The sequence below is a fragment of the Passer domesticus genome, chromosome 5, assembly GCF_036417665.1.
Source record: "Passer domesticus isolate bPasDom1 chromosome 5, bPasDom1.hap1, whole genome shotgun sequence".
NCBI lineage: Eukaryota > Metazoa > Chordata > Aves > Passeriformes > Passeridae > Passer > Passer domesticus.
In genome coordinates this window covers 6337802-6360928 of record NC_087478.1, presented here as the reverse complement: position 1 = coordinate 6360928, position 23127 = coordinate 6337802, and the positions used below count along the sequence as shown (strand labels likewise).

General features: G+C 46.5%; 2 protein-coding genes across 6 annotated transcripts in view; one reads left to right on the top strand and one right to left on the bottom strand.

Annotated features, from left to right (window-relative positions):
* DMTF1 (cyclin D binding myb like transcription factor 1) overlaps positions 1–13037 on the top strand; it is a 28260-nt gene extending 15223 nt beyond the window's left edge. For 2 of the 5 annotated variants that reach the window (XM_064421824.1, XM_064421821.1), the window contains exons 10-17: positions 3–231; positions 1831–1982; positions 3420–3635; positions 6078–6163; positions 6785–6943; positions 7650–8036; positions 11008–11155; positions 11693–13037. In XM_064421824.1, the coding sequence (XP_064277894.1) occupies positions 3–231; positions 1831–1982; positions 3420–3635; positions 6078–6163; positions 6785–6943; positions 7650–8036; positions 11008–11155; positions 11693–11802 (1487 nt within the window). In that variant the 3' untranslated portion in view covers positions 11803–13037. The remainder of the gene's footprint in view (positions 1–2; positions 232–1830; positions 1983–3419; positions 3636–6077; positions 6164–6784; positions 6944–7649; positions 8037–11007; positions 11156–11692) is intronic. The other 3 variants (XM_064421825.1, XM_064421822.1, XM_064421823.1) reach the window with 3 other exon arrangements.
* On the bottom strand, positions 12865–22039 carry TMEM243 (transmembrane protein 243). The gene is made up of 4 exons (XM_064421840.1): positions 21736–22039; positions 15574–15624; positions 14585–14689; positions 12865–13550 (listed from the first exon to the last, which is right to left on the bottom strand). The coding sequence occupies exons 1-4, from the start codon at positions 21811–21813 to the stop codon at positions 13428–13430; spliced, it is 357 nt and encodes a 118-aa protein (XP_064277910.1). The 5' UTR covers positions 21814–22039; the 3' UTR covers positions 12865–13427.
* Between the last annotated feature and the right edge of the window lie 1088 nt (positions 22040–23127).

Below are 23127 nucleotides of genomic sequence, written 5' to 3'. Positions count from 1 at the left end.
AGGAAAGTGGACAGAGAAAGAAGAGAAAAGACTGGCAGAAGTAGTGCACGAGCTGACAAGCACAGAGCCAGGTGACATTGTCACACAAGGTGTGTCCTGGGCTGCGGTGGCAGAGCGGGTCGGGACGCGCTCGGAGAAGCAGTGCCGCTCTAAATGGCTCAACTATCTCAACTGGAAACAAAGTGGAGGCACCGAGTGGACCAAGGAGGATGAAATAAATCTCATCTTGAGGTTTGTTATTTTAGTTACTTTTAAAGGTTTGTAATATGTGTTGCTAGCAGGATTCCATTGGGGTCCATTTTGCTGGTTTCCTAGACACTGAAAATTCTAGAACCTTCCAAAAATCACTGCTGTGTTTACAGTTCCCAGAGATTTATTATTGAACATATTTTTTGTTTTTTGTTTTTTTAGTGAATGTTAGTGTTCGTGAAAGGTGTCAGATTGAAAACCCTGGAGACTGAAGTCTTCTTTATTCCACAGAAAAGGTACAGCACAGGCAGCAAACCGTGCAAGCTTCCCACACGTTGCCCCACCGATGCGCTTTAACCCTTAACTGGAGGGTAGCTCAGTCTCCCTGCCCGTTCAGTCCTTGGCCTCTCTGCTGAGATGACCAACAAGGGTCAAGTGTGGTGGTGGTTTCTGTGATGTGGACATCTTGTCTACAAAGAGCTAAACTGAGACTGCAAATTAATTTCATGTAGGCCAACAAACACTGATTGGATATCAGCATCTCTGACTACATTTGAACTGGCAGCGTGGTAGTGACTTTGGAAATCTTTTGCTCTCCAGTCCTCCTCCCATTTTGAATGCCTTTAACTCAAGCTTTTTAGCCAGTGGATTTTTATGGGTTGGGTGGGAATAAAAAGCCAAGCCATTCAGGGAACCTAAGAATTACTTACAAAGTTGTATTAACAAATTTACTGAAGCTGTTTGACGTAAACTCAAAATGAGGTGCCTGATTCCACATTTCAGAATGTGCTGGGTATATTTCTTAGTATTTCTGGTTTGGTCTGTCCAGATATCCTTTACTTATCATACAGGGTTGGTTTTGGTAGGGTTTTTTTGTTTTTCATTTTTACTTCTTTCTTTCTTTAGCTAGCAAGATTGCTTTTGCCTTATTTGTGAAGAGGACTTTTCTTAACTTCCACAAAAATATTTCCCCCTCACTATTCACCTCTCTTTCATATGCTCTATGTACAGATAAGGGCAATTCAGAGATTTTTAGTGATTTCAGACAGATTCTGGTAGAGAAGACTGTCCCTTATCTGGAGAGCCTGATGAGATTGATTTATGAGGAAGTGTTTAATACTGTAGTTAACTTCATCTACTTTGGCTAAGAAGCATCTGAGAGAAGGCAAAAATCTGTGTTAAGGACGGATAGTTATTACTTAGAAGAAAACAAGTAAATATCATAACATGAAATTAATTAAGTGAATGTTCAGAGTGAATCTCAGGAAGTATTTCCTGCCTTGGAGATGTGTTTGGGGAATATTTTTTCAAAAAGAAAAGATGCAAGTACCACCACTTGGAATGCTTCACGATAATCCGATCTAAGACCTAATGTATAAGTAAACAAGGAGAATAATCCTGCATGGCAAGGAGATGGACTGGATCATCTAGCAGGTCTAGTCCATCTTCTGTTGTTTATGATTCTGCTTGACCTCTGGCAGCGTGGAGCCGTGGAAGCCTGTGTCGATTCCTGAGCTCTGGTGGGCTGGTCACTAGCATGTCGTTCTGCGCTGTTACGTGTGACACGGCCGGACGTGTGCGACACCGCTGCCGCTCTGGAGGGCAGTTTCTCACAGGTCCATGTTTTCTGTGTCCTGCCAGGATAGCGGAACTTGAAGTGTCTGATGAAAATGACATCAACTGGGACTTACTGGCTGAGGGATGGAGTAGTGTCCGCTCCCCACAGTGGCTTCGGAGTAAATGGTGGACCATTAAAAGACAGATTGCAAACCACAAAGATGTTTCATTCCCTGGTAATGTACTACTTGCACACTTCTCTTCTGAAAGCTTCTTTCACATATGTCAGAGGAATAAGGCTGCATTTTGTTGTCTGCTTACAGCATTGCTGGCCAAAGAGCACGTTGCTCTTTTGCTAGCAGTTACTGGCCCCTTGGATCTGCTGGCTGAATTGCTCCTACAAACAATCCTTAAGTGTTTCAGTCAAACAGGCCAAGCTGATGTCTACAACTAGACAGACTTTACCATCCCTTCTCACTTTGGCTAAAGTGAGAGTATGTATATAAGCAGCTCAGCTGGCAGATCTCAGATGATGCTGATCTTTAGTATGGAGGGCAGTGACCTCTTCAGGTGGAAGAGGAAATGTATCTGCCTCAGGTTGGATATGTTGCCTTTACAGTGTTAAAATGTAATCTCTGTCAGGTGCCGAGCCTTAGCTGTAGACAGAAAATAGATCTACTTCTAGCTGCAGTGAGGAGGAGGGGAGGAGTCGGTACTATAAAGCTTCCCCAAACACATTTCATACCATTTTCCCATTCTGGCTTGGAGAAACTAGTGCCTAAGCCAAAGGGGTGTCTGCGACCTTCAGACCTCCCTTTGTCTTACTTGGGGAGAGGGAAAAAAACAGAAAGATTAATCATGTCATAATTAATGAAAGATGTAATTTAATGCACACTTGTGCTGTGGTTGACAATGTGGTTATATATTAGTTCTGCCTCAAGGCTGCAGCTGGGAGGAGAGCCTCTGTTACCACACATAAATAGGTAGCTGTTGCAGCAAATAATTAATAAGATAAATGCAGCACTGAATCAACAGGCTCTGCTCTCTTTCCCTTGACAAAGAAGAGATGTTCAGGCAGTTTGTTGTAATGAAGTCTAGAAAATCTGAGGCCTCAGGTTTTGTGACCTGCTGTTAAATCAGCTGCTCCCAAAGCAGTTACAGAGAAGAAGGGTGGGTGGCTCTGTTGGAGCAGTGGGCCTCCTCATGCACAGGTGAAGAATTGTGATATAACCACTGTGGGATTCATTCTCTCTTGCTCTCCATTTTCAGTGACATTTATGCCAAGCTCTTGAACAAATCTGCTTCCATGTTGTAGAATATTGGAGGGTTTACTTCTGGTAGCAGCATTACACAGTTAGTGATCCTTGTACTTGATTGTAGCTTGGGGATATATCACGCATCATTTTAGAGCGTTCCAAAATTTTATGGGCTATGTGTTGTTTTTTCCCCCAAGCATCGTGAAGTGCCTGGGTTCCATGAGGAAATCTAGTTCACTGCTGTAGCTGGCTGTAAATGGTCTGTGTATGTGCTAAATTTTCTGTATCTCTGGAGATAGCTTAAGTTCCAGATTCTGTAGGATTTTGTTTGCTCTTTTCATCTTGGGTAAATCACCAATTGCAGCATTTCGAATGTGCTTGTTCAATCTGCTTTAGCATGAGTGTTTTTTCTCTCAGTGCTGATAAAGGGTCTTAAACAGCTCCACGAGAACCAAAAAAACAATCCAGGGCACCAGCTTCCAGAGAACAAATGTGGCAGTGGCTTGGCAAACACTAACTCCAGCTCGGGGGTGCAGCACGTGCAGATCCGGGTGGCTCGCTTGGAGGAGAGCACGGGCAGTGCCCCGAGCCCCATGGCAGCTCTGCAGATCCCAGTGCAGATCACCCACGTCTGTAAGTACTGAAACAAACCACTCACACAGAGCCTGCAACCTGCTTCTGCTGAGGTGGTGAAGGAGGAGTGAGCATGGCTTAAAGAGTCGTATTCATTCTCCCTTGGTCATGCCATAACTTCAGATTAAACATTTCTGTGTTCTGTTCACCTGTTTCTAGCTTTGTTAGGCAAATGTAGATACTGCTGTGACTGTAGTTCCAAGAAGCTACAATTGGAGCACCTGGACACAGGTGTTGTAGGTGTCTGTGTGTGTGCACACAGGAGTTTGCCACCTGTTCTTTGAAAAGCCTTCAGTGCACAAACCTCTCAATGAAGATAGAGTGTGTATGTTTATTCCTTAAGTTGTTTCTGGTCACCCTTGTGCCAATCCATGTCATGTACGATTTTTCCTTTTGTGAGTTACATAGACTGCTGTCCCTAAGTTCTGATGCAGGCCACTGAAGGGAAGGTATAAGTGTGTTTTCCAAGTCCTTTATTATGCAATTTTTTCTAGTCACAGACACTCTAGAAAATGTAGCTACTAAGTCACACCAACATTCAGCCAGTGTTCTGCTAAACCACTGTATTCTTTTTAAGTTGATGCTTGCCATGCTTCTTAAGGATGAACTTTGCTCATTATCTAACATTGATTACCAGATCTGCTCTGAGTGTAGTTCTTACTTCTTGGTTTTGTAACTAATCTTATTAAGTAACTCCAGTCACATGCAGTCTGTCATCTGCACTGTATATTATTTTGCACCATTTGTGATTTGTAAATTTTATTAGGAAAATTTAGTGCTTTGGTCTTGTTGATTACCAGATTAGTTACAAAATATTCTGAGTTGGAAAGGATCCATGTTGATCATCGAGTCCCAGCTCTTAAATGAATGACCCATACAGGAATGGACCCATAGCCCTGGCATTATTAGCACCCTGCTCTGAGCTAAGCTGATCAGTCTACAAACTGGTTCTTCAGACTATGCCTGAATAGGCATTTAGCAAACTATTTTCTGTTTATAATTTTATTTGATCAGTCTTTCTTAATCTATTTATAAGTGCTAGCTTCATTTTATGTGGTTTATTTTCTAATTAGAATGACAGATAATACCAAGCCAAGAACTTTTTGTCTGTCATAATATGTCAGTAGTCTCAGATTTCAGATGAGCAGGCAAGATGGGCTGGGATCCTGGAACCTTTAGTCATTTCTGAATTAAATCCTGTAATGGTGTTTTGTGACTTCACTTGCCCATGTCTGCCTAACAAGCCTTTTCCCCCATTTTAGTCTGCTTTTCTGAAGAATTTCTGGTTGTGTAATCACAGTGAATTTTGTATTGTGTGTTTCACAGTCCCATGGGAGCTGAACCTATTAGCCACTTTCAGCTGCATTTGGTGGAAGGCTCAAGGTTTCAAAGGGGCAATTCCTGAGCTTTTATGAATATACTGGTGACTGACAGGCCACACTTTACAGCTCTCTGCTACTGAGTACCAGGAAATCTGCAGCAGGAAACCTTGAACATGCCACTACAACAATAATAGCTTCAAAATTGAGCTTTTATCTTCTTAAGAGACCAAAATTACTGTATTTTGCAGTCACGGAGTCTGAGATGGTAAAGTTTCCAGTGCTTGGGTCATTGTTATCATCTTGTAGATCTTTTCCCCTTTTGGTATTTAGGAAATTACTGGAAAACCCGAGGCAGAGTATTAATTTGGTTTCAGCTTCCTGGAACTTGTGATTTATTTTTTTTTAAGAGTAAGTAGAAATTGTAATTATAGTTATAAAGTTTTGAGTACAAGTTGTTTCGACCTGGTGATCTTAAAATACTTGGTGCATCAACTGTTTCCAGTGCTTCTCTTCACTGCTTTTAGAATTAGTGGATCTAATTGCATAAATAATTACATAGTTGTAGCAAGAATACTTACGGCTTTTATACTGCAGTCATAACACACAGGATAAGCAAATATCTGGGAAGCATCTGAACTTTCATCAAGGGTGGACATACTGTGGAGGGCAGAAAAAATTAAAAATACAAAAAAAGAAAAATAGGTCTATGGGAAACACAACAATATTAAGCCTGACACTGGTTTAAAACAAGCAGTAGTACATGATCCAAAGGATATTATTACACCAGAGGGTATCCTTACATTAGAACCTCTTGCAAATCTCATTACAAAAAGTAATTAAATCATGTCAGAAACTTTATTTTCTTCTTTTATCTCTGTGTGCTAAACCCATACTTACTTTCTTTTGCTCTTTTGGATTGTAGAATGCTCTCTTTAAATAGAATTGTATCTTGGGTACCAATTAGAGAACCTTGTCATTAGGACTGCAGCCAGTTTTCTTTTTCCTCTTAGGGGAATTAACAGTACCCTGCCATGTATTAATTATAGTATGTTATGCTCTCTACAGGGCTGAACATTCTGGTTTACATACTTTTCTTTTTTTTTTTTCCTTCCTTTTGCAGCCTCAACCGATTCCCCTGCTGCTACTGTTGACTCTGAGACAATAACACTGAACAGTGGAACACTACAGACCTTTGAGATTCTTCCAGTAAGTAACTGGTGTTTGTTACTGTGTTTTTTTTTTCTTTTTAACCCAGCTACTTCTTAGACTATAGAAGTGTGCATTTCCAAAAAAATTAAAAAAACAGGACGGTTTTCAAGTGGAAAGAAGAAGAGTTCTAAAACTTATTTCTGAAAGTGTAATCCATTAGGGCTGCTGAGTAGACTGTGAATTATAGTTAAATGCTTTAAATTTGCTTTAATGCTACAAAGTTTTCCTTTGTGCTTGGATTTTTTTCCCTGTTGAAATCTGACATAAAGGAGCCAGAAAAAGCTCCCAGCAAGTAAAGATTGTCTCAGTTCCATTGTCCTGTAATTTATAGCACAGTTTCTCTTCCATCTCAATGCAAAAGTAAGTTGAATTTGTTCCTTTTTTACCTGATGTTGTACAGCATCTCACAGACCTGCTGGGCTCTTGCCCTTCATACTTGCCTTGGTAGCCTAGGGCTACAGGTGAGTTATTTTCTCCTTTTGAGTGCAGTGCAGAAGGGATTGGACTGGTGTGGTGATTTTCCAGGGGCGTTACAGTTAGGCTGGTTCATGTAAACCAAAATGCTCCAGTATGTCCTGGGCACTGCATTTGGGTATTAAACCTGTGTTGTCTTTGTAGTCCTTCCACCTCCAGCCCACTGGGACACCAGGTACCTACTTACTGCAGACCAGCTCGAGCCAAGGCCTCCCTTTGACGCTGACAACGAGTCCCACCATGACCCTGACAGCCGCGGCGGCTCCGGCCTCCCCGGAGCAGATCATCGTCCACGCCTTATCTGTGAGAGACTGGGGCAGGACAGCCCGGGTCTGGGCTCTGGGGGAAAGGGGACATTGTAATACAGGGCCTGCAGTTGCATGTTAAACAAGCAAAGCACTTCTTAAGTCATAACAATGTTACTTTGCTTCAAGTCCTGAAGACTGAGAATCTGGGGGTTTGTGTATTCGTTTTAAAAAACGACCTCAGGTTGCTTCAGAACTTAGTGAGTAAGCTCTGAACAGAATGTCTCCATTTAGTGGCTTTGTCCCCAGCATAACCAAGTCTTGTTGTTTTGTGATGTTTTCAGTTATTCTTACAAATAGACCTACTGGTCCACAACACTTGGATAGTAGTGACAGGTATTGTTTTTTGCTAGAGGGAGGGAAGGGGAAGCAAACTGGAGATTGAATAACAAAAGTGATGAAAAATTCAGTGTGTTGAATCTGCAGTGATCCTTACCTGAATGGTTGCCTCTTTCATATTATTATGTATTTACTTTATTTGTGACTTAAAGAACACATGACACCACGTTCAGTCTACAAAATTATTCTTTAGGAACAGGAGACGTCACCAGATGATCTGGGCTGACATACTGTATATATGAAACTCTAAAGTACACTTAGCAATTGGAATCTTTTGCTTGTATTTGCTTGTAGATAGTAACAGGAAAGTCTCTGACCTTGTTTGGGGTTTTGTTTGTCTGTTTTTTTGCAAATGCTGCTGACAGCCAGAGCATTTGTTAAACACAAGTGACAACGTCACAGTGCAGTGCCACACGCCGAGTGTCATAATCCGCACCGTTGCTGCCGAAGACATCTCCTCCTCTGTCACCCAGACAGAACTGACTGTGGATGCAGACATTCAGTCAGCTGACCTGACAGATCCTCCAGACACCCTAGGAACAAATACTTTCCCACATGATATCCATCAGTCCAAGCTGAGTGACGAAGAGCAGTCAGCCTACAGCGAAGATGATGCTTCCAAATTTAGCAGCAGGAATAGTAGAGAACTGATGGATGGAGTTATGGTAAGAACAGAGGAGGAGATTGCTGATGCTAGCCTGAAACAGAATGAGGATTCTCACTCTGATTTACCCAGCACTTACGTTACTGAGGTAAGGGAGGGCATAATACTTGATGTTTTCCCCATTTCTGCACGGAGAATTATTTCATTAAATCTGTGGCCTTGATGTTAAGCTATTGGTCTGAAATATCTCAGTGATTTCATTTGTATTGGTAGCTGAAGGGAGAGAGATGGAGAGAGACTATTTATAAGAGTGATAGGATATTCATAATAGTGATACGACAAGGGGGAATGGCTTCAAACTGAAAGAATGTAGGTTTAGATGAGGCATTAGGAGAAAGTTCTTTCCTATGAGAGTGGTGAGGCACTGGAACAGGTTGCCCAGAGAAGCTGTGGGCTGCCTCATCTTTGGAAGTGTTCAAGGCCAGATTGGATGGAGCCTGGAGTGATCTTCAAGGTCTCTTCCCATCCAAACAATTCTGTGATTCTGTATCACAGTTCTACAAGTATTTGCTGAGATCCTCTATCCTTGAGCTTTGTTAGTGTGTTACAAATATGAAAGTAACAGCATTTAATTTGGTAGTGGAGGTTATATTTGACTTCATCTGGAGCACTGAGCACCTCACTAGCTGTGGAGTTGCTTCACTGCTCAGGGTTCTTCTGCATAGAGACAGTGGAAAGCTGAAACCTTGGTGGCACTGAACTGTTGCCTTCAGGTGATTCCTGCTTGATGCTGTTGCTTTAAACTGAGCTCTTAATTGTCCAGCACACCTGCATCAATAGATAGGTTGAGCAAGGAAGGAGAGCTAGAGTATTTGGGTTTTGCTATATGAGTCTAGTAACATAATTCAAGCTATACCTCAGTTTTCAGTTTTGGGGACTTCTGTTAAACATCCTGCTCCAGTCAAGTATCTGTTAAATGGGAATTTGAAACATTAAGCTACTTCTCTCTCTGGCCTCAGATTTATTCATCTCCAACACCTGAGATGCAGAAATGAGTTTATCCAAATGATTACAGCTATTTGGATTGTTTCTTTCAGTTGCTGGAATTATGAAAATGACTAAGTCACAGAAAACAGAGTTGTTAAAACTTTATTTGGTACAAAATTCCTCTTCCTTTACAGGTTTGATTATGTTGGAATTTGAGAAAAGATGAGCTAGAATGATACACCCTTCCTGTTTTTTAGAACATTGTTCTCTACAGTAGTTGCATTTCTGTTTTGTCAGCCTTGAAAATCCATCATTAATATGCTTTGGCCTTGTCTTTGAAGAAGCTTCTAATAGACAGTGCATATCTGTTATGCTCTTACAAAAGGGAGAATCTTTGTACATCCCAAGTTTGCTACTACAGAAGCATCTGAATCCTGAATACATCAGAAGATGGGGATTATTCTTCCATTTTCCTCTTTCTGTGTCATGGTTGACATAATTGTGATAAGATTTTCAACATCTGAGGCAGGCCATCAGCTTTCTATTCTCATTTTAGAAATTCAGCTTCTCAAGGTAGAATTAATAACCTTTTGATATTAAAAATTTAGTTCCTAGTTTAACTTTATACAAATTGCTCATGGCTAGCAGAATGTAAAACGAAACTTTTTTTTTCTATACAGAAAAACAAACTGAATTTGTAATTCTAATTTGCCTTACCCTTCAAGTCAGATTCAAGTTTGACACGTGTACTTAAATTCTAGGAAATAGTGAACTGTCTGTGAGTAATTCTCAGTGAGAAGTTACTCCAGAAAAACATGCCTGAATTTTGTTTTCTTTAAGTCAGTGTTACTTTTATGAGCTTGCCAGGGTTGTATTGTCACTGTGGGTGGGTAGTGGGAGGCAGGCAGTCATGCTGCAGGGTTTTATTATTTCTGGCTGGGAAAGGTGCCCATTTGCCACAATGGCTTCTTTAGTTTTTCACGCCTCCTCTTCCCAGTTCCAGGCCTTGCAGCCCAGTGCTGCTGGTGGGCAGAGCTGTGTGCTCTGCTGAGAGCTGCTCCTGCAGGTCAGGCACACCATGCCCTTGTGGCTGGGACCTAGTGCAGTTCACTGAGCTGCAGCACAGGTTGTCAGCTCCTCTCCTTCTCTCAGGGAAGGGGTTTTCAGACAGCTGCCTTGCAAAAACACTGTGGAGTCATGTAGGGAAACAAATTTTCCTACAAAAAACAAGGTGGAGGAACATCAGGATTTTCTTAAACACAGAGGGCTGTAACCTCTGAAAACAGTGATGCATCCAGGTACCTTCCATTGTGTCAGCAGTAGTTGCTAGCATTCTACATCAGGGATTCCTGAAGTTTGAACAAACCTTGCACATGTTAACACACAAAAACTGGAATCCAGATATCTCTGCTGGTTCTGGCAGTAATGTCTGGGATGACTTTTCACTGCATTTGTGGAACCAGGAGTGTGCTGTGACACTGAGTCAGCCAGATGTGTTGCTGCCATTCCAGTACCACAGGAGCCAGGGAAAGAGGCAGGAGCAGCAGCAAGGGCAGGACTGGAAGAGAATGAGGGTATTGACAGCTTGTACCTGGAAGGAATCAGTGTCTTGCCAATCTTGTGGTTCAGCAAAAAAAGTCTGGAGCCAAATTCCAGCCAGTGACAGACCAAGCAAGGCACAGCAAATAAAGTGGGTCTTTTGAGCTCTGTGTTCAGTGTCAGTTAAAACTTGACAACAGGAGTTGTGAAATTCAAGGTAAAGCTGTTGGGTTTGTAGAGTAGGTAAGTGCTATAAAGGCAATGCTTCAGTCTCAGAACATCTAGATAGAAAGTAGTGGAAAAGCCTAATTTTTCCTCTTTGCAGACTTAATATTTGTCTTGCAAGGGAACACCACCTTGCAGTGTCTCCCTTCCTCTCCACATTGCTTAACAGGGTAAAATTCTTCTCATCTTGTTCTTGGGTGCCTGCACTAAGATAACATGCCCTGTGAATGCTGAAATAAACTATCTCAGGTGGTGACATTTCAATTTAATGAGATAAAATTCGTCCAGAGTGGAGTATGGCTGAGCAATGCAGATTTGTGTTTATGCTACCATGAATACACTCCCATGGCCTGTTCTGTGTTGTGCAGGATCTGGGTTCCCCAACAATAGAAGAACAAGTTGATCAGCCTACAATAGATGATGAGACTGTGCTTATTGTTCCTTCTTCCCATGGTTTTATCCAGGCAACGGATGATATCGACAGTGAATCAGTCTTGCCCTTGACAACTCTCACAGGTATGACAGTCCCTGTCATTAAAGCAGTGTGTAGGGCTTCTGAGTCTCTGCAGACAGCACTTCAGAGATCCTTGCTTTCTCTTAAATAATTTTACACATCAGTGCTATGAAAATGCAACCTGACAAATACTCCTCCCCAGAGGGAGAATCCCCTTTGAGCCATCAGAGGATCAGCACTGATAGTGCAACACCTGATGGATGCAAATGCCAGTCACACCACTGCATCCATGTCCATCCATATTGGCCATCACTTACCTTCTCTAAAGATACTCAAACCCCACCTGGATGTGGTCCTGTGCAACATGCTCTAGCTGAACCAGCTTTAGCAAGGAGTTGGACTAGAGGATCTCCAGAGGTCCCTTCCAACCCCAGCTATTCTGTGTTCCTGTGAATCTAGAAATTGCAAACTGCCTAGTTTGAGCAACACTGCCTGTAATTGGTTAGAATTCCGGGCTACATTTCCTGTCTCCTAAGTTTGTGTTTATATCTTGTTATAATGGCACAGCAATAGTTGTAATGTTTTTTGTCCCTTGCCAGATCCTATCCTACAGCATCATGGAGATGGGTCACACATTATTGGCTCATCGTTGGGCAGTCCTGACTCAGAAGATTCAAAGGATGTTGAGGATTTAGTGAGCTGTCACTGAGAAGCACCAGTGGTGTCCATTTCCTATTGACCATGTTTGCTTTGTGAAGTTAGTTACAACCCTGTGCCACGTTTCCAAAGAAAGCAGTCACAGTCTGTCTCTTTGAACAGAAGCTTCCAGTGTGAAATGACTATGGTGCACTTTCTCTGCTCAGGCTGTTTCCCTCATCCAGGAGGGAGGACTGAGGTGCCACGTCTCACTGGGGTGTTCCAGTGTGCTGAAGAGCCTCTGTTGCAGTGCTCACAGTGCTCAGATCCATCCAGTCAGTTCTGATCTGACTTGTTACTGATGTGCTGAACTGCACACCTGGAAAACTGGACAGAAGTCAAGGACTGCAGCCTCTTAGCGCCGCAGCAAGTAGTAGTTTGCACAGGTTTCATGAAGAATGGGTGAGGATTTTTGCACTTACTGACTCTTGTAATACATGGAGTAAGAGACTGTTACATTTTGGGAAGGAGTAAGTTCCATCAGAGACTTCAGGGAGCATGGGCAGCATCGTGAAGCAGTGGGGTGTGTTCCCATCTCACCTGACTCGTTCATGTGTCTGTGGCATAGGAAGAAGGCAGAAGCTTATGGGACTTTCCTGGTCTGCTTGTTCCTGAGGAGTCCATTGCTGGCAATGGACAGAGCTCAGAAAGATCACTTGTGGAAAATATTTTCTTGGTTTTTTTGGTGTTTTTTTTTTTTCACTCATCACTACAGCAAGCTAAATAAAAAGGGAAGGGCTATGAGAAAGGGAAGCTACTGGGACCCACCAGCCTCCCCCAACAAGCTTGGAATTTCTTGGACATTGTTGTGAGTAGGTTGGAACATTTGTCTCTGTTGCCGTTTACCGGACACTACCAGCCACCTCTCCAGATTTCTGTGATTTCTGCAGCAAGTTAGTAAATGGTGAGTGGTGTGAAGGTGGCAAAGTCTTGGAGAAATAGCTCTGTGAGAGTCTGGACATAGGGCCTCAGGGCAAAGAAGGCCAATTAATTCCTACATTGTTTGAAACAGACACTAGGCTGAACAGCAGCCTATTAGCTAGGAATCAAGAGAAAAAGCTATAGAAACTAAAGACTTGTATAAATTATTTTATTTATTTCTGTAATTAGCTCTTCATAATCAAGAGTTGGTCTTTTTCAGTCTGTGGTTTTGTTAATGTGAAAAATAAGTTGTAGTTTTAAATGGTTGCCTAGGGAACAGAAATAATTGTATATTCAGTTTCAACAAAATAAAGAGTATTTGTCTTACTTGACTGTAAGATGCCATTTATTTATACTGCCACAGATCCTTTCAGTGCTGCAGTTTATTTGTACAGTAATAAAAAAAAGTGCAGTTTTTTTCCAAAATGAAAAAGCTTGTGCCATTCTGAAACATCAGTACAACTGGAATGTTCATTAAGCGCAACAGTAGCTCTTCAAAAAAAAGCAGAATGTCACGTCTTATGGCAATAATTCTCCCCAACAAGAGGGACATTACATATACATTTACATGAAAATCATGTACTGATTTATCCTTGCACAACCCACTTCTTTCCTCTCAGGCTGGTGGTTCTCACTTAAATGTCTCGAGTAGAGCTGAGAGCTGAGCTGGAAGCAGTCTGACACAGCAGCATCATTGCTGGGTATTCCCAATGTCCTTCATTTACCCACTTCATGGAAGTACAGGTTGGCACATATACATAACATGACAATAGAAAACAATATGTAGTAAATCAGATTTCTAAATTTGGGTTCCAGGTCTCCTTGTCGATACCAGTAGATCTAGAAGAGAAAAGGAGTTTGTGTTATTTCAGAAAGCTAGGTATTCTGAGGAAACGTTCTTTGGTAACTGAATTGGCAACTTGCAGGTTTAGTTTTGGGTGTTTTTTGCTTCCTGTAAAACAATCCAACTTCCTCTGGCCAGAGGGACTGAGTGTGTGATTGTCTGTATGTGAAACTGGCCCTGGGGACATGTGCTGTCTCAGCTTTGCTGAGAGGGAGGAGAGTGGGTGGCTTAGCTGGGGGTGTTTTAACTCTCAAAGCTGGCTACAGCCTGGTGGATGAGGACAAACACTGAGGCTTTGCACTAACAGTCTATTCTGGGCAGAGTCGTGGCCACCAGCTGTAGGATCAAAAACTGGGACTGACCAGGCAGTGCAGAGCAACTTCCCAGCATACCCAGCAGTGAGGGCTTCAGGGCTGTTCCAGGCCAAAGCTGGAGGTAGGAGAATGCTCCAAGTATGAAAAGCCACAGCAGAAGAAGGAGCCACCAATGTGGCTGCCCGTGGAAGGGGAGTTGGACTAGATGGTCTTTGACAGCTCCTTCCAACCCAAACCATTCTGTGAACTCAGACCTGCCAGTGCTTGGGACCAGCTCTCTTGGAATTCTGCAGTTGTTGAGTAGAGGAACATCTATTTGCTGCAGCTTCTTACCCCTGTAACCCATCCCCTGTGTTTGAAAGGTCACTGACTAATGCAAGTGCATGGCTGATCCCACTTCAAGTGTCTTCTGCAGCACAATCCATCTCTGCATTCCCATTTCAGTGCTCTGCTCCCTGGTTTCCTGCTCTGTGTCTCCACTGGCAGTGCCACAGAGGTGACAAGTTGTGCACCACAGCTGGGCTGCAGGAGTTGGCTCAGTTCACACACTTACTCTGCAGTGAATACAAAACTCACTGCCACTCCCTCATTGTCAGCTTGTGTATGGAGGCAGGAAAGCTTTTCGAGGAGAGTGTAAAAAAGAAGGCAGCGCCACGTAAAGCAGATTTTATTCAGAGCCATGGACTCCAAAGCATGGCAAACACGGCGGTACTTACAAGAATGCCAGCAGAAATGCAACACAAGGAGATGCAGAAAGCAAAAAATACATTCACAGGTTTTGGAGGTAGTTGCGGGAAGACAAAAGCACTGATTAGAGTGACCTGTATGGAGGAAAAAAAGATGAGGATTTCACTCTGGCCAGAGCTGCAGTGAGAAGAGGCTCAGCCCAAGGGCTGGAGCAGCACAGCGCTCACATCCTGATCTGCACACCCCTCCCTGGCCTCTCCTGATCTGCACACCCCTCCCTGGCCTCTCCTGATCTGCACACCCCTCCCTGGCCTCTGACTCCCACCCCTGAGGAGCTGAAGGAAAATGTGCAAGTCTGGAGAAAAACAGCTTTGATACAGCTGCACTCTGAGAGGATTGGGAAAAAAACTTTGCCAAAAGCTTTGCCACACTGTCTTATTGCCAGAAATCCCCCTCCAAGTAGCCTTGAAGCCATCAGGCACAGTGCCCATGTAGGAGCATCCCTTCAGCCAAGTGTTCCACCAGCTCCTCACCTGTCCCCACAGCCTCCCTGCACCTCTGCTCTCCAGCAATGCCCCCCTGGGCCACACTCATGGACTCCAGTCTCCAGTGTCAGGTTTGTCTTTAAAGCTTGGGAAAGCACAGCTCAGCACAAAGGGACAAACTGGAAAGACTTCTATAAGCCATAAATAGAGGACACTAAATCATAAATAGAAGGAAATAGAAGCAAACATGCTCTCCTGGCACATAAGTGTTTTGTGGTCTCACCCAGCCTCAGGATCAGCCAGGATGGACAATCTGCCAGAGAACTTCAAGGGTTTTATTGCAGCTCTTAAAGGTATTCCCCTTCTCCTGTTGTCAAAGAGTTTCTGAAGACAAGTATGTCCCAAAATGACTGCCTGCCCTAAGTCAGAGCCTCTTTGGTTATTGGAAGCTTCACCACCTCTTTCTGGGAGGAATTCTGGTTTTCTCCCTATCACTTAAAGATGCAACATGGCGTGGGATAGGAGATACTTACTACAAGCAGCAAGGTTGTTAAGCCACCAACAACTAGATTGATGATTCTGTCCTGAAGAAAAGAGAAGAGTGTTATATGTACCTAAAAACCAACAACAAAAAACCCCCCAATATAAAACAGAGCATTATCCAACAACACAGAGCATCAGCCAGGATCCACGTTATTGCCAGCACACCATCAAGGCTCCCTGGTCAGCTCTGCCACACAGGAATGTTTCCCCTCCCTCCACGGACCCCAGGGAGGTTGTACTGGTCAAGGCCTCGTGAAGCAGTTTGCTCATTTGCAAATGTCTTCTCTGCTGCATCTAAATCGATTACAGTTGTGCAAATTGTATTTAAATCTTTTTTTTTTAAGTGGGAGTGCACAGATGGAGGTTGTCAGAAAAGCTTTTTTTAGCCTCGCTGCCTGAGAATTAATAGACTGATAGAGCCTTAGGTGGGAATTTGTGGGCTGCTGGCAAGGAGGTGAAGCATTGCCCACACCCCAAATGCTCCACCCTGACACCAGCAGATCTGAAGGTGCCACACAGTGGTTCTGCTTGGACAGACAGATATCCCCCCACACTTCTTTCTGCTGCTCATGATCAGTATAGAACAACTGGAAGGACACAACCTTTTTGCCCCTGGGAGGAAAGATCCCTCAGTGACAGCATGGCAGTCACATTCCAGTGGCATCAGGGCAGGGACTGGCTGTGACACTGGGCTGTGTGACCATGGGCCCAGAGGAGCACCCACAGCAAGGCCCTGTACTGGTGAACCTTCTGGAGTAAAAAACAAAGGAAAAGGAGAATATTCCAACCCCTGCCAGCACACTGCCTCCTCCCTGGAGCTGCTCTGAGTATGAACATGTATCACCACAGCCAGATGTGACACCCTAGATGGCTGACAACTCAAATCAAAGACTAAAACAGCTACAGCAGAAAAAATGTGCAGAGAGAAAACACTCCAGACTTCTATTAGATGTACTGAGAGCATTAAGTAGGTATGGGGAAAGGAAAGTGAGAAAAGAGTTTGAGCAGTGAAAGCATTTTGCCCAAGACATCCCAGCCAGCAGATAAGGCAACACAGGCTTCCCTCCACCTGCTCTTGCACAGTTCTTCCCTCTAGAATTTGGATTTGTAGAGGGAGGAGTCCCAGGTCATCAAGAAGTAACACGTGACAGCAGCAGGGCACTAGAAGGAAGCAAAGAGGAGGCAGGGAGCAGCAAATCATGCTTTTGTGGGACACCACCAGCTCTGACCTGAGGCTGTGGAGCTCATCTTGAGGTGGTTCAGGAACAGGTGGATGCTGTGCCCTGGTTGTGTTCATCCCCAGGGGATAGGGCCACAAGCAGACTCCAAAACCTCTCCTACTAGTCCCCAAATCCTCTTTGTAAAACAAAACCACTGATGCTCCTGTAGCTCAGAGGCCCCAAGCTGTGGGGGAACAGCAATGGGAAGTGACACCCTCCCATAGGAAATTGTCACCAATATCCCCTGTGCAAGGTCCTCACCAGCCAGCACAAACCCTTCTCCTCACTGGCATTTCCACATAGAGCTGGCAATGTGACAGCAACCTCTGAGAGCCAGCTACGAGACACCCACCAGTGACCCCAAAAAGGAACCCAGAGAAGTAACTCCAGGCAGATAAGAGAAGCAACTTGAAAAGTGCAACCATGAAATGCTCCATGAGAGCCCATCATGACTGCTCTGCTGGACTCCTCCTCCTCACCTAAAATAAATTACAGAACTCAAAGCTAACTTTAATTTAGGCAGGACATGGAAAGGTCCTTACCCCAAAAGCCACTCCAGCAGCAGGAGAAGATGCAGTTTTGCTCTGCCCTTGCCCCGCAGACCTGGCTGAGCCCACCAAGGCAATGTTACAGAGGGGGACCAGAGTTGGCATTCAGGCTCTGCTCCTCCATTCAGGGTGGCAAGAGGTGGGCAGCTGGATGCCTTGTGCCATGAGGAGATGGGCTTCCAACAGCAGAGACAGCAGGGAATGCCAGGGAGCCAGCTGCACAGCTAGCAGTGGGTCACCAACCTGCAGAGCCCACCTGGTGAGCACAGAGTCACAGCCAGCTCTGCAGAGAGCTCGGAGGGATGGACACACAGTCAGCCACCATCCAGAAACAGCCATGACTGCACTCCTCATTAACCAGAGACCCATTGTGCCAGGACAGGCTGGACTGGCAGGGGAAAACAAGGGGTCAGACTTGACAGCAATCATGGAGCATTTCTCTCTTGAGTGTTTCAGTGTGGGAGAGAGCATCCCCCAGCACAGGGACCTCTCATCTCACAGTGCTGACTGAGGGACCTCCCAGTGCCAGCAGGATCAGGTACAGGTGCCAGCAGGGGAGCACATGGCCTCCAGTCCCTGCAGCCAAGGCAGCCCCTTCCCCTGCTTGAACCTGCTAGCACTCAAATTGTCAAAATGCACTGCAGCAGAAGAAGGTATTTCAGGATCCAGGGATTAGAGACACTGATCCTGAAATCCCGGGCTTGGCGAAGCAGTGAGAGGCTGTATTCCCCAGGGCCCACTGACACTTCAGCCCCGGGCAGCTTAGCACAGCAAAAAGGTTAAAAATACTCAAGCAGAGGCCAAGACGGCTAAAGGGATTGGGGATGACTGAGCCTTTCACCTCCACACAGTGTCTGAGTGCACAGCCTGGCCCAGGCAGACACTCCTGGGCATGCAGGAACTGGCTGTGGTGAGCCCTGTGTCCTACAAGTCACCCAGCACAGCAGGCTCCTACAGCCAGCACTGCTGATTCAGGAAGGATTTTTCTCCAGCATCACCATGTTCTGTAATAGCTGCTAGAGTAAAAAGACAAGAAACTCCAGCAGACACATGAAAACAGAGAGCCTGCAGCTGTCTGAGGTCACCTGGACCAGCACAGGGTACTGGTACACACACAGCAACTTCTGACACAGCCCAGCAGTGCCTGGGGGTCCCCATTCAGCTCCTGAGACCTAGTGAGCTGTTGGCCAGACAGGGGATGAATTCCATGTTTCACTGTTGCACAAGATGCATTTTGAAACAAGAGGGTTTGTGCTCTGTCCTTCGACTCTGGGGAGGGTATTGCAGGAGCTGGAGGCATCAGACTTCTCCCAGGGAGCCTCTGCAGTGCAGAGGTCTCCCTCCATCTGCCCCTGGGAAAGGGACATAAGGTCAGGAAGCGTCAAATCCTTGCAAAGCAGGAGGGCACAATCCAGGATTCTTTAGGATCTGGGTCAGGGTTACATGGAGCAGCAGGGACACTGAGGCTAGACTGAGACTATATCTGCACTCCCACAGGCTTTGACAGAGTGGCAGCTTTGCTCTTTGCCCCATTCCAGCTTGGCACCTTCCATCCTTGAATCCTCCAAGATAGCAGCGTGTGGGCTGAGCCCACAGGGATCCTGACAGAGGCTTGGCCAGGAGAAGGGAATGGGCAGGTCCCCTGGAGTGTGGGTACCTGGTGCCATCTCTGCAGGAGTGACAGAAAGGCCATTTTTATGCCTTACATCAGCAAGTCCAGATGGTCAGCAGCCATTGCAGCCCGCTGCAGCCTGAATGCAGTGCCAGACCCAGCCTGGTGGAACTGCAGGCAATACAGGCTGTGCTCAGGGCCATGCTGGACACCCACCCTCTGCAAGGCATGGGGACGTCCTGGTGTGTCCTCAAAAGCTCATCATTCCCATCCCAAGCTGCTCAGTCTCTCTATTGCTTTCTGCTTCCAACCCGTAGCAATTAACTCTCAGCCACTCAAATGCTCCTGCCGTGGAGGAACCCAACTTGGAACTTCTTTCCTGAGAAGTGCTGCCCTGTGACACTCTGTCCCCTCTTTGGCACTGTACAGCTGTGCTTTTGCCTTGTCTCACACCCATTCACTGCCAGTGCTGCATCCCTGGACAGCACAGCTGAATCCACAGCTCCTGGCATCCACTGGTGCCGTGTTGCTGCACTCCCTCTTCCCACCAGCCACTTCTTTGGCACCACTTTGCCCCATCTCTGCTCAGCAGTTGCATGGGAGAGTGAGCTTGGCAGGAGCAGCTGGACCACGGCAGGGCAAGGAGGTGGGTGCTGCTGCCCAGCTCTGCCATCCCCACAGAGTGGCTTTACCCTCAAAGTCACCAGCCTGGAGACCAGGAGAGTGCAAGAAGGGAGGAAGAGGGAATCCCCATTTCTACATCCATTTCCAATTGCTGGCAAGGGTGGAAGACCCCTAATTTTGGGCTCAGGGCTTCCTGGGGCACAAGCACTGTCCCTGCCCCTCCCTGTGTCCCCAGCCCCAGCAGAGGATCCTGGTTTGCCAGTATCAGCCACCATTTGCAGAGACCCAAAAGCAGAGCTGGGGCAGACGCACTTCTCCCGGCAGACCTGCTCCCATTTAAAGGCAAAGTTTAGCTTTTCCATTCCTGACACAGAACATTCCAGCTCGGGACCTCACCAGCGTCCGTTCCTAAGCAACGCCAGTGAATCGGGGAGGAAAGGACCCCTGCAGCACAGTGATCCCTTGTCTGTCAGACACGGGTGCAGCAGCGAGAGACCATTGGCTGCTGCTCGGCCCCTCTGACAGGTTCCAAAAAAGCCCCAGGAGACAGGCAGGGGGTGAAGTGCAGGACGCTGGATCCCCCTTAGAGCCCAGGAACTGAATTTAGCATCCCATGTTTGTTATTTACTCCTCTCCTTTGCGAGCAGAGGCGTAGCTGGAAAAAGACAGGGATCGAAGGCTTGACCTGGGCTGGAAAGTTTGGGAGTTTCCTGCCAGGACTGCCTGCCTGCTCCAATGGCACATCCCAGTCCCCAGAAGTGCCCGTTGCTGGGAGCTTCCCAAAATCCCTGACCAAGGAGCGTCCAGGAGGACCCAAGTGCAAGGCACTGCTCCAGCAAAGGTACCCTTGCCTCCGGTGCTCCCCATCAGGGCAGCACTGCTCGTGGGGATACCTGTCCCCCCTCGGTTCAGCTTTGGGTCCTGCCTGTCCTCCTTTGCCACATCATTCCATTTTCACCGAAAATCCGGTTGGTATCACTTTGTTCTCATTAAAGATTATAATTGTAGCAGCAGTTCCAAGTTCTCGCAGGGAGGGCGGTGGACTTGATACACTTCAGAATAATCTCGGGCAGTTTCAGCCTGCACCCCCAAGCACACACGAGTGTGGGCAGCCCCTCCTAACAGGGGACAACCCCAAGTCCCAGACGGAGATGTGACGCTCCAGGTACCGTGGTTCCCGAGGGATCCCGATGCCGGGCAGCCCCCGGAGCCCCCTCCCCGGCACCGCAGCAGCCGAGAGCCGAGCGGCTTACGGGGATTGTCACCTGAGGAGCCGCTGCTGCCACACAGGAGGAGCCAGCTCCTCCAGCCCCGGAGGAAAATCGGTTCCCAGGGAGGCACCAAACGCAGCCCCCATCCCCATCCCAGCAAAGACCCCCAGGCTGGGCGAGAGGCAGCCGCAGCAGCTTGGGGTCTGCAGGGCACGCCCGGCTCTGTGACCCCGGCCCAAAGCCCTCCCAGCTCCACTCCGAGGGTCCCCCCGAGCCTGGGACCCCGAGCCCCACGTTCCCCATAGAGTTTTGGGGGGATGTTGCTTTGGGGAGGATTATTTGAAAGTTGATTTTCTTGGGCAGAAGGGGAGGGAAATGTTTTGTGAGTTATTTGGGGAGGGGGTCTTGCTGGAAGGGTTTAGTTCTGGGGATATCGTTTGGGGTTTTTTTAATTTGGTGCGGTGTTCATTTGGGGTTGATGGATTATTTTTTGTTTGGGACACTAATTGGGAGATGGTTGTTTTTGTTTTATTTCAGGGTGTTTTTTTTATAATTACGCCAAATTGAAGCTTTTCCCTCTTTTGGAATTTGGGGGGCTCCTTTTATATTTTTTCATTGGGGTGCAGCCTTTCTGGTTTTGGAGGGGGTCTGAGGATTCTTTCTTATTTCGTAGGGATTTCTAAATTTGTTTGCAGGATTCGGGCAGGTTCCTGGCTCGGGCCGGCCGCTCGGCTGCCCGCGGCGCTCCGAGCCCGGGGGCAGCGGGTGCCGAGCAGCCGCTCTCGGGGGCGGCCGCCAGGAGGTTCCTCCTAACCGGGGGCATTTACCGGGAGGGTGGGGAGGGGAGAGGAGCACTACGGGACTTCCAGCTGCATTTCCCCGCCGCGGTTCGCTGCGGCGGGGGGTTCTTTCGGTGGAGAGGGGGTGGCTCCCTTACCCTGGCCGAGGTCTCTCCGAAGAGCGGCCGGTTGTCCGCGCCGCCGGTGCCGTACCCGCGGGCGGGGAATCCCTCCATGGCGCGGGGGCGCTGCGCCGGCGGCCGCGGGAGGGCGCGCGCTCATGCTGCGCCTCCGCCCGCCCGCCCGCCCGTCCGTCCGTCCGTCCGTCCGTCCGTCCGTCCGTCCGTCCGTCCGTCCGCCCGCCCCTGCGCGCCCGCTCCGCGGCACCGACACCGCGGCACCGACACCGGCACCGGCAGCGGCGCCGCGGGAGCGGAGCGGAGCGGCCCCGCGGGCCCCGCGCGGGTGCGGAGCCGCCGGCCCGGCCTGCGCGGGGAGGGGCGGGGCCGGCGCGCCGCCGACTGCGCCGATTTGTTGCTCAACAAAGTTGCGGTATTTGGGCAAATCTCATTAAGGACGATGATACGGCAGCTCGGGGGAAGGAGCCTGATTTGATTTGCGTTTGATTCGGTTTGATTTGGGTTTGATTCGGTTTGATTTTTCTTATTATAGGTTTTATTTTCTTTTTTTTTTCCTTTATTGTGTTTTGCTCTCATAGAATCACAGAAGCAGAATATCCTGAGTTGGAAGGGACCCAAAAGTAACAAAGGGACCTGGCCGTGCACAGGACACCCCACAAACCTCACCCTGTGCCTGGGAGCATTGTCCAAACCCTTCCTGAGCTCTGTCAGGCTCAGCGCTGTGAGCGCTGCCCTGCGGAGCCTGCTCCAGTGCCCAGCCATCCCCTGGGTGTAAAACCTTTTCCTGATGTCCAACCTAACCTTTATTTTACAGCCGTTGTATTTTTTATTTTGTCATTTATTCTTCTTTATTCTATTTTACTTTATTTTTAGGGGCACATTTATTTATTTATTTATTTATTTATTTATAACATCTGATGCTGCTAGAGCTGAAAAATGAACTCGCATCTGCTCTTCCTGGTCTCCTACATGAGTTGCCCACCTAAACTAGATAAAAGAGAGGGATTGTCCCTGGAGCTAGGATTGGTAGCAGTAAAACACTTTTGCTGTATACAGTCCTTAGCTAAAGCTATCCCATGTCCCAGCTGCTGCTGCTACCTTGGAGCTGATGACAGGTTTGCATGTGAGAAAGCCTGGGGGGATTAATTTTATTGTTATTTTAAAATTTATTTTAATTTTATAATTATAGTTTTATTTACATTTTTATTTATTTTTTACTTAATTTATATTGGTTTGGGGTCCTTTTTTCTTTTAAATTAATTTCATTTTTTCTATTTACATTGCTTGGTCTCAGAAAATAGCTTTTCTCTTGTATGTGCTCCAGACCATCATGGATATAACCTTTCTCCAAGTGCATTTTAGGATGAAAAGAAACCAATAAAGATGCATTAAATGTTGTGGCTTCCAGGA

Bases quoted from the DNA above. Each gene is read 5' to 3' on its own strand.
- TMEM243 (XM_064421840.1), bottom strand. From the start codon at position 21,813: ATGGAGGGATTCCCCGCCCGCGGGTACGGCACCGGCGGCGCGGACAAC. The intron at 15,625-21,735 runs GTAAGGGAGCCA...TCTTTTCTTCAG, and splicing joins TCGGAGAGACCTCGGCCAGG to GACAGAATCATCAATCTAGT. The intron at 13,551-14,584 runs GTAAGTACCGCC...TTTCTCTTCTAG, and splicing joins GCATTTCTGCTGGCATTCTT to ATCTACTGGTATCGACAAGG.